Source organism: Mchenga conophoros, linkage group LG17, assembly GCF_057382185.1.
Source record: "Mchenga conophoros isolate Kocher_MC1m ecotype Shallow Benthic linkage group LG17, M_conophoros_male_GT1.1, whole genome shotgun sequence".
Classification (NCBI taxonomy): Eukaryota; Metazoa; Chordata; class Actinopteri; order Cichliformes; family Cichlidae; genus Mchenga; species Mchenga conophoros.
Window position 1 is genome coordinate 4088185 of NC_140542.1, and position 16629 is coordinate 4104813.

General features: G+C 41.4%; 1 protein-coding gene across 4 annotated transcripts in view; it reads left to right on the plus strand.

Annotated features, from left to right (window-relative positions):
- Positions 1-16629, plus strand: part of nav3 (neuron navigator 3) — a 183389-nt gene that overhangs the window by 38394 nt on the left and 128366 nt on the right. For all 4 annotated transcript variants that reach the window (XM_085253065.1, XM_085253066.1, XM_085253067.1 and 1 more), the window contains exons 2-3: positions 12132-12249; positions 15956-16008. In XM_085253065.1, the coding sequence (XP_085109191.1) occupies positions 12132-12249; positions 15956-16008 (171 nt within the window). The remainder of the gene's footprint in view (positions 1-12131; positions 12250-15955; positions 16009-16629) is intronic.

A 16629-nucleotide genomic window follows, 5' to 3' on the forward strand; every position in this document is an offset into this window, starting at 1 on the left:
CACCAAAAACAATCAACACACATGAAGACACAATCAATCAACAGCATGTGAGAAAAGAAACTGGGAAAATAAACAAATGCCAACAGTGACACACAAACCAAGAATGAGCAACTCCCAGTCTGAGTGAAAGGAGAAGACACTTCCAGCAGGGCTGAGTGAAAAAAACTCTGTGACTCAGCAGCAGTCACCTGTGATTCAAGGCCCAGTCACGGACCACCAGCTCCAGATGTTTAGTATATTGACACTACACTTACAGTAAATGTCAGGGCTGGTGGGTACTAAGAGCCAAGCTAACCACAGCCGTTATTTAAGCAGTGTTTTTTACTCGGTGTCGGTGTAACTCTTTGATGGCTGCAGATTGCATAAGCTGACTGTTACTGGAACTCTCCCGTGGGTACCAAGCTTCTGTCTGTCTGGGTTCTGTATTTGCCGTGGGTTTTCTTTTTCAGTGGATGAGCACTAGTCTAAAAAATGCAGTCACATTTTTTGTCACACTAATATACTGTTGCTTTTAGTTCCACTCTTTCCTCTGTCGAGACAAATGTTTATCAAATACAATGTGATATTAGATAAAGTTGATTAATCCCCATCACAGATGTTGGCAACTGCAACAACAAAGCACAGCTTGTAGATAAGAGCAGTACAGAGAGGACAGAATAAAGATAAGCATAAATCATTCATCCCGCTATTACCTATGTTGGTAGCTCATCAAATTAATTAGCTGCTAATTCTGCTGCTTTAATGCACAGTGATTTATGAATGATGTCACTGTAGAATGTAGACGGGTAAGGTTTAACTGAGCTGGTGGAGCCACTGTAAAAACCACGGGGGACTAATGGCACGAGAGAGTTAATGATCAAGGCCATTTTCCTCTGGTCTGCAGGTCCCTCTGCTGGTGCCAGCACAGAACTGGCACGCCAGGCACTGAATGATAACCACTTTGCCCTGGGAGGTGACTAAATATTTGCTGCTAAATGAAAGCTTTGGCTTGTGTTTGACCGCTTCATCAGTTCAGTGACTGTGAATATTAATCAGCATTAAATCTTACTTTCTGCTAAATTACTCTTGGGTATGAGGTATCTCTGCATCGTGAACTTTCTTCCTTGAAGCTTCTCTTTCAAACTATTTGAAGAAGTGCCGTGATGGAATCCCCTGCGTCTGACATCAAAAGAGCTACAGGAAACTGAAGTTTATCGACCTTTTTCGACCCTGTTGATGGCACGAAGAGGTTCATTCATGGCGCACAGATTCTTTTTGCAAATCTCAAGCATATTAATTTCAGCAATGAAAGGAGATGAATGTGAAGAAGCTGTGGAGGTCTGGTGTGCAGAATCTATAGTGTAAAAGAATTTGGGAGACCTTTATATTTGGGTAGATTGAGTCCTTTATTTACCCCAATTTGCAGTGGAAGAAATATAATGGCTGGAAATGGTAAAAGTAGGCAGTTCTTTAGGGCTTTGTGCACCAGGTGGAGTCATAAACTCTGTCAGCTTGCACTGATTTTGAGAATTTACAATATCCCATATTATTTTTAAACAAGTTCCCAATACAATTTACTTCCATGGATTACCAACATCATTAAGTATGCTTAAAAACTGTTGCTTGAAATGAATGCCACATGTCTTTCCATAATGGAGCTAACGTGTCTGGTTTCCTTTCTGCTCTGTGCTCTCATTGTTCACATGGCACTTGAAATGCACAATTAGGGTAATAGCATAAGAGAATCAAAGTTAAGTCATTCCAGCAAATCAGTGCTGCAGTGATTTGCTGGAATGACAATGAGCAGTCTGAGAGGCTTGTTAATAAAAGCACCGAGTAAAGAAAGGTACAGTCAAAATGAATGCAGCAGATATCAGGATGCCCTTACTTCACTGATAGAGCCTCACTGCACTGTAATTAATTCACCAATATCAATAATAACAATCACGAATGAAAAGAAAATTACAAACTATAAGTTATATGTAAAATTAATGGAGATGACTTTCTTTATATTCTGTGTATCGTTTGTATTTTAGATTTAGACGTTTTTGTTTCTACTGTGCGAACATTGACTAGGTGATGAGTAAAGAGGAGAGTAAAACTCAGTCTAAGAAACAAAAAATAATAATAAAACAGCATTGGTAGTATTACAATAAAAAGAGAAAAAGGTTAAAATGTCCATCTTAAATTGCCTGCACCCTGTCTGCTACACAGTCAATTGATAAGTCACACCTTCTGAAAAGACACTGCATCTCACAGATCTGTTGCTTTAAGGCCCGGGCAGGGGGAATCTGGTTTATAGGTTATGGCTGCAGAGAACAGAGGGAAATATGCCTCATTACTAACCAAAGAGCCAAAGCCACTTAGGCTTTGAAGTGGCCAGCCATTTCTGGCTTTCACTCTCAAACAGTGATTCACAGGCGATCCATGAATGACTCATTAAGTTAATTCGTACGACCCTCGGACTGCTTTCAGGCAGCCCGCAGCGCCACAAAAGCCAAATGCTGGTGTTTCTGCTATGGTGCCCTCTACTGTTAGTTCTGTGAAAGATACAGATTACTCAGAGTGATGGAATACGAAGTGTTGTAGAGTGAAACCAGTGTGTGTCAGTCAAGGCTGGAAACCACTCATCCTTATCCCAAAACCTATAACTAATCAAAATATATTTTCTTGCTGCTCACTGATGGAACAAAAAAGAAAATGCACTGCATTGAGACAGAAAGGAGAGAGTGATGTATTTCCCTTTGCTTTTAAGAAACTATTTAATTTAAAGTAAAACCAGCCACTTAAAAGAAATGGCTCTCTCTCATGCTCACGCAGAAGCGTGTTTATCACGGACGACTCACATTGTGCTCTCAGAGTCAATAGTGTACTAAACAATCAGCAGTTTTGCAGTCTGACCCGCTCACTAAGTGGCCGAGCGTAGTGTCGCCATCCTGTCCTCGTCCTCTGAGAGGCTTGTTAATAAAAGCAGGCTCTGGCTCTCGGCATTCTGGCTGCCACCCAATCAAAAACCCATTAATCTAGCAATCTACATTAATTTGTTTCTCAACAAGCAGATGGCAGCCCCGACTGAAACCAAACAGGCATGTGTTGTATACAGCATGTAAATTGGCTAATAAATGGGCTTTGTACGCAAACAATAAAGGCCAGAAACGTCCAGTGGGGCTGATACCTGGTCAAGATTTTAGCAGCTGGTGCAGCATTTCTGCCATGTGCTGGTAAAGGTCTGCAAATCTCAGCAATCCCGTCTCACAAGTGACTTACTGTATGTCTGCGTTTTTTCCCATGTGCATTTGATAAAATGTTTAATTGCAAGTAATTCTTATTTCTTGACAAACAGTTTATGATGGCAAAAGCAACAGTTGTTGTCGGTGAAAGTATTTCCAACTCGTGCCTTACTGGAGCCCATTTGATGCTGTCAACCAACCACAGCCAGTCAAACTCAGCAGCTGACTCATCTTGATTTGATGAAAAATGAGGAAGTGTGACTAATCGGAGCAGGCCAGCGATGACTCACACAGATCATGTCCTCATGATTTGGTTTTTGTTGGAATCGGTTTAGGGAATAATTCAAACCCTCTGGGGGAATGATTTGACGGAGTCGTGGTGGATTGTCATCATGATAAGAAGCTGTTTGTGTCCATATATTTCTAGCAGCGCTTTGTGCTACAACAGGAATAGCTAATGACACGGTAGCCTGTTTGTTTCTTCTGATTTATTTGTGTGTTTTTGACTGGGCGGAGCTTGCAGAGGTCAGAACGAATGATTATAGAGCCCTGTGGCATCCCGGAATAGTTGGGTGACAGCCGGAAGCCCCAGGCCACTTGTTAAGGCCTCTAAACAGGAAAGGCATTCAACACAAGCCCCAAATTAAGGTTGTTATCACTATGGTGAGGTGTATAGCTATCTGGGCCTGTAGAAGGAGCTCATCTGGTGAGCTGAGTGGCTAATTAAGACAGTTCCCCACATGATGTTTACATATCACACAAATACCTGCTGACTGTAAGAGCTGGCTCAAGCTGTACTTGTCTGGAACCTGGATTTGAAATCAACATTTACTTATTCATTTTTTGTGCTGTTGTTTTAGGGTGGATTCTTTTGTAAAGCACAGAATACGGGTGAGCCACGGAGAGCTCATATATTTGTGTAACTGTGTGCGACTGACACTATGCGTGTCTTTCACCGGCACAGTGGTGGCAGCGTCTGGATCACAGGCCACAGAGCCGGCAGGCCAGACGCTGCCTCACTTGCTGCGGTTTCCATGGTAAAGTATTGTACTGTTTGCGTCTGCGTGCGCAACCGTCTTATAAACCTCCATGTGAGCGTGCACTGTGCGCGTGTGACCTCGCCGGCATCTGTTGCAGTCAACATGTACTTTGGAGGAAGAGATGATTCTTTGAGCACACAGCTGCGATTTAGTGTGTTTGTGGGACTTGTAGTAATTTTCTTTTAATCCCAGTAATAAAACCTACTGTAGAGCGAAGGACATTATATAACAGTGGTAAAATAAAATGATTCAAAAAACCGAAAATATATGACTAAAGTTTATGCATATAATAAAATATATGAAGTTCCTTTATTCAGAGAGTATAGGAAGAAAGACACTGCCAGATTCCATAATACACACTTACTCATGCCTGGATCTGAACGTTGCATTGTAAATATTGTGATTTCAGCACCTCACCTTTCTGTTTTATAGCTGTGCAGTTTCAACGATCTGTTAGACCTGAAGATGATGCAAATCTACTCCTCTGGCTCCTTGTTTGGTGTCACAGCTTCTAGCTGAGAGTGTGTTTGGAGGTTGGATAAAAATGACTTTCTCAAATGGCGGTCATGGGGTTCTGTCTTATAAACATAATTTAGCTGCTGAGTTGATCCAGTGATAGTGTGCTTCGTATAAAGAATCTCACCCCCAGCGGTCCGTTCACCTCGTAGCGAAGGTTAAAGTTGAGCAGAAAATGGATTCTTAAGTGCTGATGCTCGTAGTCACAGCCCCAGAGTTATATTATACTTGGTGTTTTATAGTTAGCGTAACATTTAGTTTTTTTTGTGCCAGGCTGGCTTTGTAAAACAGAATGATAAGAGATATTTGAGCCTTTTTCCTGGCACAGAGTGATGGAAAGCAAGATGTAATAGTTCCCCTCTGTGCTACCTTAAATTTTGCTGCTTTGGCAAATGATTGTCTGTAATTGGTGCTTATAACCACAGACAGTTTATCAAATTGGCCAACAAACTCATCTCTGTCTGAATACGGTCTGCCTGCCGCTGTCTGTCTCTAAATTGTGTTTGTGCTCATCTGTCTCGAGGCTGTTTTGGAGCTGCCGCTTCTTTTCCTTTTTGTCTGGCTAGCATCCCTCTCTCACTCTCCATCTTCCTCTCCTTGCTCTTTGGCCTTCAGTCCTGCTGAACTACAGGAGATCAGCGCTGACTGACGCGCACAAGCACATCCAGCATGGATTGTGTGTCCAAACCTCTCCCAGCCGTGCAATTATGTCATTTTCTGCTCAGGGTTTCCCCTGAAATGACAATGTGGCTTGGCAGATTGTGGCATGAGAAAGTGATGACTGAATGTTTCAGATTTTAGCAGCATGTGCTTCTTTAGTGTTATCGGCTGATTGCAGTGATGTCATGTGGTCAGCACTAGCCTGAAAGTTACAAATTACTGCTTTGACTCGTTTAGAATAGCTTAGAAAATGTATAAAATGTACTCACACTCACATTCTACTCTGGTGCTAGTACTGCATGTCCATTGTCTGCCATGGAGATGCTCAATAAATTTGAGTGGTATAAATGGATCCAGCTGGGCGAATTTGCAGCAAGACGTTGAAACAGACACACGTTTAATCGGTTTTCCTTGGAAAAGATAAAGCCAAGCAAACAGTGATGCACACTGAATAAATTCACAGGAAATGTTGAGTAATACTTTTATTTAAGAGCCCAAGAGCAGAGAATTAAGGAGAATTGACTTAATTAGCCTCTGCTTCCTTTTCTTTTAGGCTTGCATAAACTGTTGTTCTCGTTTATTCTTTAATTTTTATCTTGTGTGTTTTGTCCCCGGGTAACTCTGATTCACCATTCTTGTAAATTGAACGTGACTGTTCTCTCAGCCCCACATATCTGAACCCAACATATCCAGGCTTGGCTGTGATTGACAGCTGGCATAACAACAAAGGTGCTTCCCACTCATCCCGTTCATGGCCTCCAGATTTTAGATCCAATCCTGTATTTTTCGGCAGAATTATACATCCTGTAAATAAAGTTCTTATTTTTGATCCCTCATAGCGCCAGGCTGGCCACAAAGAAACTTTGAGTCTATGATTTGTAAACTCCCCCCACTTGGGTTTTTGCAAGATTGGAGTAAAACCTGCTGGATGGCCGCCTGCTCTTATTACCTCTAGATTAGGTGGGCTTGAAGGTCTCTCTCCCTCTCTCTGCTATGCCAGAACAAGATAATGAAGATGTGAGGTAACATTTTGTGAGTCAGACTTATCCCTGGAAACACCAGGAAGGTTTTCATGGTAGAAATGGCTTCCAGCTGCTTTGATAATGCAGCTGCAGATTGTCAGTTGCTCCCATTCCAAAAGTTATTGCCCTGAAATGTCATGGCTCCCTCTGGTTTGGAAGTCGTCTTCAGCAGAACTTCAGAATGTCGAGCGTTATGCAAGTCATTGTTTTTACTGAGCCTACAGAAACAGATTGACGCTTTTGCTTCCTCCAGAATTTGCTATTTAAAGAGCATCGGCTTAGATGCACTTTACATCTTAAAAAGTTCAAGCCACTCAAACTCGACAGTCAGAAATGATGACCTCCACTCTTCCTTAGCTGGCTCTCTGTAGCACACTGCTTTCAAATTTAAAATCAGTCATTTACTGAACTTTCTTCAGCACTACTTTGCGATGCCTCACTCTACTTGAATAAGTTTACTGTTACTTTATTGGATTGTCTGACATTCTCTGCGAAGAAAGACCTGTGCAGGATTTGATGCTTGAGCTCTGCTTTAACATTCATGTGCTGAAGTGCTTACCTTTATAGAGCATTTGCAGCCAGGTATTACAAGCACAGTGCCAACCTGCTGACTCTTCTGCTGAAATTATTCTTTCACACATTCAGGAGAAGAAATTGTCAAATTCTACTTATTTGGATCCTATCAGAGATCACCTGTCAGCTGAACAGTACAACCAGTACAGATTTTCTGTTGAGCTAGAGCTTTTGTGGATATCTTTTTTTTTTTTTTTTTTAACCAGTGTTGCTTCTGTCTGATCCAAGCAGCCCTTGGTTTGTCATGAACCAGACGTAGATGAAGTAGAGAATGGTGGCGGAACCATTGATTCCATTGGCTCACTGCTCGTTTACTTAATGCGGCTTCATGTTGTGTTTAATTACATTTAGAACCCATGCGGGAGCGGCACTGGTGCCAAGTTGGTTTCTGAGCCAGTGCAGCCACAGAAGAGACGTCTCTCTCCTGGCTTGCATATTTCAAACGGCATTACACAGCTAAATGTCCTCCGAGTGACTGTGTATCTGCTCCAACTCCTTGAATGCAATTAAGCTCTTAATTTATTAGACAGCTTTGGAATGATGCCCTGATTAAAGAGGCCATACATTAACAGTCATTCAGTAGAAGTACATTAATGAATACAGTGAGTACTTTATAGGTGAACTTCCTCTCTTCCCCATTTGTGCCTCATTCCTGCATCTCATCTTTCTCTTTTTACCTGGCTCCCCCCGGAGGCTGAGCAGCGCCACTGCAGACTCTGCCAATAGTACCTGCGTAGCTGTAGTCACTGCATTGTGATCAGGACTGTTGAAGGCAGTTTGTCTGCTCCGGGGGTAAGAGCTGCTTGTTAGTAGTATTTGGGAAGCCTGGTGCGCTAGGGGACAAGAGAGGTCTGCAGAGCAGGTGGAGAAAAAGAGGCGAGAGCTACTTCATGTGGTACCAATAAGGATAAGATCACCAGAGATACTGGACTTCTGCTGATTGATGCTGGCTGCCGAAAGAGAGAAAGAGGAAGGAGGGTGGCCAGGAGGAGGGGGAATAATTGTGTGTGTTTACTTGCATATGAGAAGCTGGGGCATTTGGAAATTGTATTGTATGCATGCGTGTGTTGTCTCACCCAGCATGTGTGTCAGTCTATGATGTCAGTAGTCTCAGTTAGCACCACTGAAGGTGGCGTTACTGCTGATGTTTTGCCTCTGTCGTAGTGCCAGCTGCTGCTTCCCAAAGCAATTGGGACTCAGCGAGGAGGGGTTAACGAGTACAGGAGGCTGACAGACTCAAATGGGAGTGAGCCGGTGCTCACGCAGTGACAGGAGGCAAGCTTCTTGAGAAATGTTTCTTTGATGTGTGCGCTTTGTCAGAAGCTCAGAGAGCAGAGAAGAGATAGTAAGACCAGATGGTTGAGGAGACAGGTGAGGAGAGCTCCCAGGTCAATGTTGGAGTCAGGACTAGAGTTAGATTTCCAAACATCGGCTTGTTTCATTCTTACCTTTTTCTTTCTAACTGAAGTTGGAGTGAGAAACGGAGAGTCTTTATTTCTTTTAGTCTCTCTTCATGTTTGCCATGCTGTGCCTGAGCTCTACTGAAAGTTTATTTTTTTCCCCTCTTTGAAGCCGATCAGCTGACTGCAGATATCCCAAAATGCCCAGACACAGATCTGGAACAACATAAGACGGTTTTTCCTACAGCAAAAGGCGTTACAGCAATGTCTCCGTGTGTCATATATTTTCATAGCTTGGTGGCATTGTGGACAAAAGCAAAGTGGGTTTTCCAGTGTGGTGGTGTATGCTTTCCCAACATATTTTAGTTTGAATGTGAATCTTTAAGCAAACACTGTTCAAAAGTGGGATGGTTAGTAGTACAAAACAAACATTCGAGGTGACTCAGCATTTTTGAGTAAGCTGTCACAAACTTGCTTACATTGTACAACTCACATTTCCTCCACAGGAAAAGTGAATATCTTAGTCCACTTATGCAATAAAGTAAAAGCAAGGTAAAGTTTGTGGTAAGTTTTACTAAAACTGTCACACAAGTCGATCTGTTTGTACAAGTTTTTGCAAAATTCCCCCAACCCACACAAAATGTGTAAACTAACCTGTTTATTTTGTGTTTGGAAGCCATTTCAATCAATTCAGAAATTGTTTGCATGTTCATTCAAGTTATTGTAACAGCGTCGCCTTGGTCCCCGATTTGATATTTCATCTGCCTCGTTTGGTCTGTCGAGCATTCTTGGAATCTCATTCAATGAAACATTACAATTATCAGTCTGCAAGATGAACTGCCACATCATGGCAAACAAAGTTTAAAATTCAGAAAGTAAACATGTTGATAATGCACACCTCTGAAGATGTTGTTTACATTAGAGTCATACCCCTCAAGGAGCTGCAGCAGATGCAGAAGCAGCTGGCTATTTTAGCCTTAATTTCACCCAATTTATTGAATCTGCTGAGTATCACACCTTCCTCAAGGGATTACTCCCTCCAAGTTCATCCACCTGTTTTATATTTGCAAAAACAAAAGTTCTTTGGGCTTCCCTGAGGTGTCAATACACTGAAAGCAGACTAATTCTGATTCATATGAAGCATTTAACCTTAACACTGCTCTACCAAAGAGTGCTGCCTGAGAGAGTCTGACCTCTGTTAGATTAATAGATGAAACTTGCATCTTGACTCTCTGGTTATGCCTTCTTCTTCTGCAATGGTCCAATGGCATCTAACTGGAGAATTATTGCCACCAGCTGTTAAATTTGACAAACTGACCAGTTCAATGAGTAGAAGTGAATAATTTGCCATTTTTTTCTTGATTTTTTTTTTTTTTTTTTGAATTGTCTACCCAAGTGTGTCTTATGGAAACTTGACCACTGCTCACATGAGTGTGTCTGGTTGCATTCCCCCGCAGAGGCCTTAAACATCTCTTTCCTTATCCTTAAAAGGGAACAGGAACAGAAGACGGTGGCTGCTAAATATGATACAAATCAAACCCCCGTTCCTTCATCTTTGGTCTTCAGTTTTGAGCTTGTGTCGACTAGATGACCTTAGCAGTTGAGCATATTTTGCAAAAGCCTTATTGAAATTTCCTGCAGCCTGCTGTGATTGTAGCTGCCACACACTCTTTATTCCTTTTTTTCACACACTTCGCCGCCCCCACCCCGTCTCTCTTTCCTGTTTGTTTACTTGCCCCCCGATGGGACGCGGTTTGCATTTACAGTGTGTTTTTCAGTGCGTCTACGCAAGTCTCCTCATTTGCGAGCGTGCGCCTCTTTTTTGCGACCAGGTCTTAACGGATGTCTGTTTTCCAGCATTCATATTGAAACGGGAGTTTCCCCGATGACGGCTCTCATTTTTTCTGGGTTACACTTTACGACTTCTCATCATGGACAAAGTTGCTGAAGGAAACCACAACAGATACAAATGTATGAGAGGCGGCAACTTTAAAGGAGCAAACTTCCCGCTTCCAAGAAAAAGAAAAGAGCGGGGGAGAAATGCTTTTAATTGGGAGCAGCGTGTGAGGTAAATGAGGGGATGTGAGGATTACTTCAACATGGGAAATGGTTGGCTTTTATGGAAATTTCTTGGGAAATGTCTCAAATTTGAGCTGCTGTGTAGCTTCATGTAGACTTGTTATTCATGATTAAATCTCAAAGTTCAACTCAAGAGAATCTGATCCTTTTTTAAGTTGTAGATTCCTACCCTAATGGATGATCTTACATTTTTGAGGGGATTTTCCCTTCACAAAGTCATTCTTGCTGTTTAGGTCTGTGTTGGATTTTTTTTTTTTTTTTCATCTGGGATTACAAGAACAGCTTTAGCAAGCAGCGCTGTAGCAGTTGGTGTCTTTATATGGGCTGCTGCTGCATCTCCATTCGAGCCTTTTAGGACGAAAGACTTCATCTATGGCTGTCTATTAAAATCTGCATCAAATGCACCCACATCACAGTGGGAAGAGCTGGTACTGCTGCCTGACTCTTAGTCAGAGAAGTCTGGAAGGAAATCTTGAAGATTGAAGGGCAAGGGTAAAGTTTGCAAGCTAGAGGGAAATCCTTGGCCCTGCATAGCCACTGATTCTTCTGTATAGTGCATGGGGCCAAGCACTTGGAGGCCAAATGTGATTCACATCTTTCATCTCTGGAGCCTGGTGAATGTGCAACAGCTGTCAAGACTTATCTGCATCTCAACAGACAAAGCTTCACTTATCAGTCAGCTTATGGGCTTTAATGAAAGATAAAGATTCTGTTAAGAGTTTTAGGCGACAATGCAAAGGATTGTATGACTTGCTGCCCTTCCAGGTTTGAAAGATTCAGTTAGGAAGTGAATTCACCTGTTCCTGCAAACATCTGGATCTGTGTTTTACACATCAAGGAAGACTTTTCAAATCTGTTCTGAGTTGTTTCAAATTTGTTTAGCAGTGTTCTAGTTTTCTGGGTGTTCATTAAATATTCTGTATAGAAACACAGAGTAGTAAGATAAGATAAGATAGAACTTTATTAATCCCTCGGGTGGGTTCCTCTGGGAAATTCGATTTCCAAAAAAGCACAGCACCGACAGAAGTTACAGAGTTATACACACACACACATATATATAAATACAGAGACAATATAAATAAAATATACGAAGGGGATAAATAGAATAAATAGGAATAAAAATAAAAATTTGTTAGTTGTGCAGTCTGTCATTTTAAAATCAAATGCCAGCATCAGATAGAGAACTAGTATTAAGGATGAAGTGTGTGTTTGTGTGTTTGTGTGTTCGTGTCTGGGCCCGAATGTCAAACCTTGATGAAATATTTGTGCCTGAGCAGCAAAGATGTGCAAGGAATCCGAGTGTTTGAACATTATTCCCTGGCAGGCATTTACCACTTTTCTTGTAAAGTGTGAGGAGCAGAGCAGAACGCTGTTATAGGATGGATGGCGGGGAGGGGATCTCAGCACTGGTTTTGTGATTGAAGGCTATCACAGTCAGCAAGGTTCAAGTAGCCTTTAGAGCAAAGCCACAAAACTCAGCATCCCTTCCTTTCTGCCATTCAGTGTACAGTCTTTCTTAACTTTTCGACATCCCGTAACTAATGTTATGATTTGTTGGGATCCTGTGTGGTGTAACTAATGGGTCTAAAACAATACACACAAACTGACAGAGTGTTTGTTCTGTTGTTACAGATCTACACAGACTGGGCCAATCACTACCTGGCCAAGTCTGGCTGTCCGCGTCTCATCAAGGACCTGAGCCAGGATGTCACCGATGGAGTCCTGCTGGCACAGATCATCCAGATCATAGGTGAGCATCTGTGTGTGTTCTCTTTCAGTGTTTTAACTTAATCCACTTTTGTGCAGATCACAGTTAAAAAGGTAAAGTAGATACAGTCATGAAGAGACAGAAACACTGACTTCTCTCATACAAACAGTGTACAGTCTTGCTTTGAGTCTAACTTTCAATATTTAAAAAAAGAATATTAATGAAGTACAGATGGATGAAGCCCATGTATTACCAACAGAGTGTGTGTGTGTCTATAGTTTGCTCTGTTTGGTGGATGAATCGACCACCCACTCACTCACACAAACACACAGACACAGTATTTGAGCTTTGTTGTGGTGAGTTGGAGCGAAGCCGTTTCTCAGTCTGAAATTTGGGCCAAATCACAGCAGCTCTTTCTTGTTTTGGGTGCTGGGCAAACTATAAGAGCACAGATCTATAACTCACCCATGGGTGCAGAGGCATGTGTCTCCCATTGGAGTACAGAGAGTCTTTACTTCTCTCTCCCTTTCTGTTGGTCTCTTTTTTTCGTGCCTCGTGTCTCTCTGGCTTGTTGCACCCTGCTTCTCTCCATCCTTGATTCCCTCACTCTGTTTTTTTCTCCTTCTGTTCCTGTTTTCATTTGACGACACCTTACTGTGTAACATGTGTGAGAGATTAGGATTAAATAGATGGAATAAAACTGCAGCTGCTGATATCGGTCATGATTTTTGCAGTCTCAGCAGAAATTGCACAGAGAAGGATTGACTGAAGACTGGCCAGTGATGTTGTTGCAGTGGGAGGCAAACAGTTTCCTGACACAAATAAATAGACCTCCTATAAATTTTGGGATAAGTGGATAAATTGGGTGGATCAGGTCAACTGACTGTTTCTATTTGGTTTTGTACTAACTTCAATTTCAGTTAAAATACAATTGTTATGAAGACTCAGAGTAAACCTCCTCCTCTAAGACCAAAATCCTTCCAGTAGTTTGAATAAAAGGTGATCCCAATCTAACATTACAGGGGTTCCTCCTTTGCCTGTTTTCCACCTTTGCACCAGGTTTCTTATTTTTTAAATTTAGATTTTTTTTCTTTTAATTAAATGTCAAAATACAAAAAAAGACACAAGAAAAAGTCAGACAAAGACATGGAGTGAGTATGTGGATCAGACACATCAAATGATTCTTTTCCTTTGTCTTTGGATAACAAATCATAAAAACAGTCCAGTTGCTTTTTTGGCATCTTACGTTTACAATTAACTCTACAAAAGCTTCTCAAAAGCTGTCCATCATTTGTTCAGTGAGTTTTTAAGATTTGGAAATAATCTCAGAGTCTGGCACAAGTTACAAAACACACCATTGATGCTCTCACAACAAACCTATTCAGCTGCAGTAAGGCACCCCAGAGCCTTGCTGACATTGGTGGTCCATACAATCCCAAACATCTTCTCCAAAAAGGAAATACTTTGCAGCATTCCCAAAATGCATGCACAAAAGTGCCCCTTTCAGTCCTTCATTTCCAGCATAAACCATCTTTAATCAAAACCATTTTATGTAAGGGAACGAGGATAGTAATATCAACTATTTTGTATTAAATAAATTCGCCTTTGGCTTCCCTGGCAAATTTCCGGCTTTTGGAAATAATGTTCTCCGATGACTCATCATGGAACGTGAAGGTTTTTTTCCCCCCAGGTTATCCTAAGACTGCTGATGTTCCTGTTTGTCCAGGGACACCTTTCATACCATGAGGATGCTTTGTGGTATATTGTTGGAAGTTGTAAATGACACAGCATTGGGATAGTTCCTCGATGCAGCTGGATATTTCTTCTTATATAATCCCTTATTTGTTGGCGTTTCCAAAAATTACCAGATCCCACCAAATTCTGTTTTTCCTTGAGTGTAATAAATAAAATAAAATCACCTTCTTTGAAGAAACCATCAGTTTTGACACAATTTCTTAACCACTGAGCCCCACAAATAGTCTGTTTATACCAATTCTTATTTTGGTATTAAACCACATAGAGGAGAGATTCTACATTTTTATACAATACATTATATTTGTTCACATTGTCATAAAATTAGGTTTACTCCTGCTTCATAGCTTGAGTTTATACTTATAAAGGAGTAAAGGGAGAGGGAAGTTCTCTTTCAATCAAGATCCAGTTCAAACTGAATTTTTCCCAGTCCAGTGTTTGGCCAGCTCTGCCATTTCGATGACGTGCTGTAGGATCCTACACGTGTGGCAGTGATAGACGTGCTAATTTTGTCCAGAGTTTCCTCCATTCCAAAGAAACTGTTTGATCGTATTATTATATCCAAATAACAACTGCTGCAGAATACACAGTGGATCCATGCCAGTTGTATAATTTATCTGTGGGGCTATAATCATCTTTCCTGTTTACCTTCCCCACAGTGTGAGTTGTATCCTGCTCTGATTATCCAAATTAACTTTTGATTTTATCTAATAGAATTTCTAAATTAGTGGCAATGATCTCTGAAATATTGGGATTTAATTTGATTCCCATGCATTTCATTCCTTTAGACAGCAATTTGAACTTCAATGAGTGCAATAAATTAAGGAAGCAAGCTGAAGATGTTGGCATGGCTTCTTTGGCTTATGGCATTTAATTTTGCAACCAGATTATTTAAAAATCCACCTCCAATAATCCTAATAGAGAACAGGAGCATCATTGCACCAGGTTTCTTGACATTTGGCTTTGTGGTGTTTGCATAATCTTGCTGACAGACAGACAAAGAGCAGTAAAAACATACCACCGCCTCAGCTTTGACTTAGCAGAGCGAGAAGGGACCAAGTAACCAAGCTGTTTTCACACACATGTCAGGACATTTTTAAAGGATCATCTATCAAAGACGCTGACAAACAGTGCCATCCTGACGTTGTTCAGCTTATGCATTATTTTGGATGGCAGTAACACATGTAGTGTTGAATGAGCTGCTTATAAGCCTGTATTCGGTTAGACCCTGAACACAGGGCAGGACTTCAGCAGCCAAATGCAGTCCCTGCTGCCATGCTAGCTGCTGGTAGTAAATTCCTCCCAAACTGACAACTGGCTAAGCTGCCTGAAACCACACAGTAATAATGAGTAATTCATCACATTTTTCAAGTAAGTTACCCAGCAGTGGCTCTTATATAATAAAGTATTAGCATCTTTCAGACACTTTTCTCTCACACAGTCTTTTTCTTCTTCTGGCATCTGTCATAGCTTGCTCTCTCCTTTTTTCTCCATCTTCATCAGTTTGGCAAAACTTTGTGTGGGACTCTCTCTCCTTTCTTTTAAACACACACACAGACACACACACTTTCTTGTCTATGTGCTTAGTTTCTTCCTTTCTGCAGTCTGTCTCACTAAATCTTCTCCTGTCTCACTTCCTTACTCTCACATTCACGCCAGCGTCTCTCCCTCTCTCCCCCTTTCTCCCACACACACACACACAGATTGAAACTTTACCCCTCCTGCAGACAATGAGGCCAAGCTGGCCTGTCAGTAACTCTCTGGCGGCAGCTGACGAATTAGGTAGCTTTGCTTCCCAGACCTCTCCGGAGTTGATCTGCACCTTAACTCGCGCGTGTGCGCTCACGCACTCACTCATGCACTCTCCAGCGCTAATCTCAGAGTTTTCCTGCTGTATTTTTTACCTTGAACTCAAAAGTCCCTGGATGTCAGGATGTTAAATTTCAGTATGGGTCTACTGTAAAAATCTCATGTCTTCATTTCCTTTCTCATGCAGCGAATGAGAAGGTGGAGGATATCAATAGCAGCCCCAGGAGCCAGTCGCAAATGGTGAGTGCATTTTAGCCTAACTCTTATATTGTTTTAAAGCACTGTTGCATGAGAGCGGCTTGTTAATGAAGAGTATTTATCTGGTAAGACAGATTTGGCAGCATTTAGGAGATGCCCTCATCAACAGCGACTGACAGCATTATAAACCTGTGGATATAAATATATTAACAGAGACAGTGTTGTCATGAGCAGCTCTCACTTCTATTTGGATTTAAGTGATCAAGAGCTAAGATAAAGTAATGGTTTCATATATTATTTGAGTGAGAAAAAGTTACATTGTATAAAGTACTCACACTTGGTTTGAGTTTGCAATCTGTTGGTTTTGTGCTGATTTTTAAATGCAGACTGACTAGTTAGCAGTAGTAGTAAAACTGATTCAACTAGTTCCCTTTATAATACGCTTTGCTGTTGGCAATTCTTTCACCACCTCTTGTATATGCAAAGTCTCACTTCTCCTGAACCCAGCCACAGATTTCTAGCAGTAAATAAGAGTCATATATGATCAGAGCCCCTCATGACTCTTGTTTTTCTGGTCAGAAAGATGGTGATGACCACTTTAACCGCAGTTGACCAACTGACCAAAAACAGTTTCATCTTGGACTTCTTTGCCATTTTGAAAAA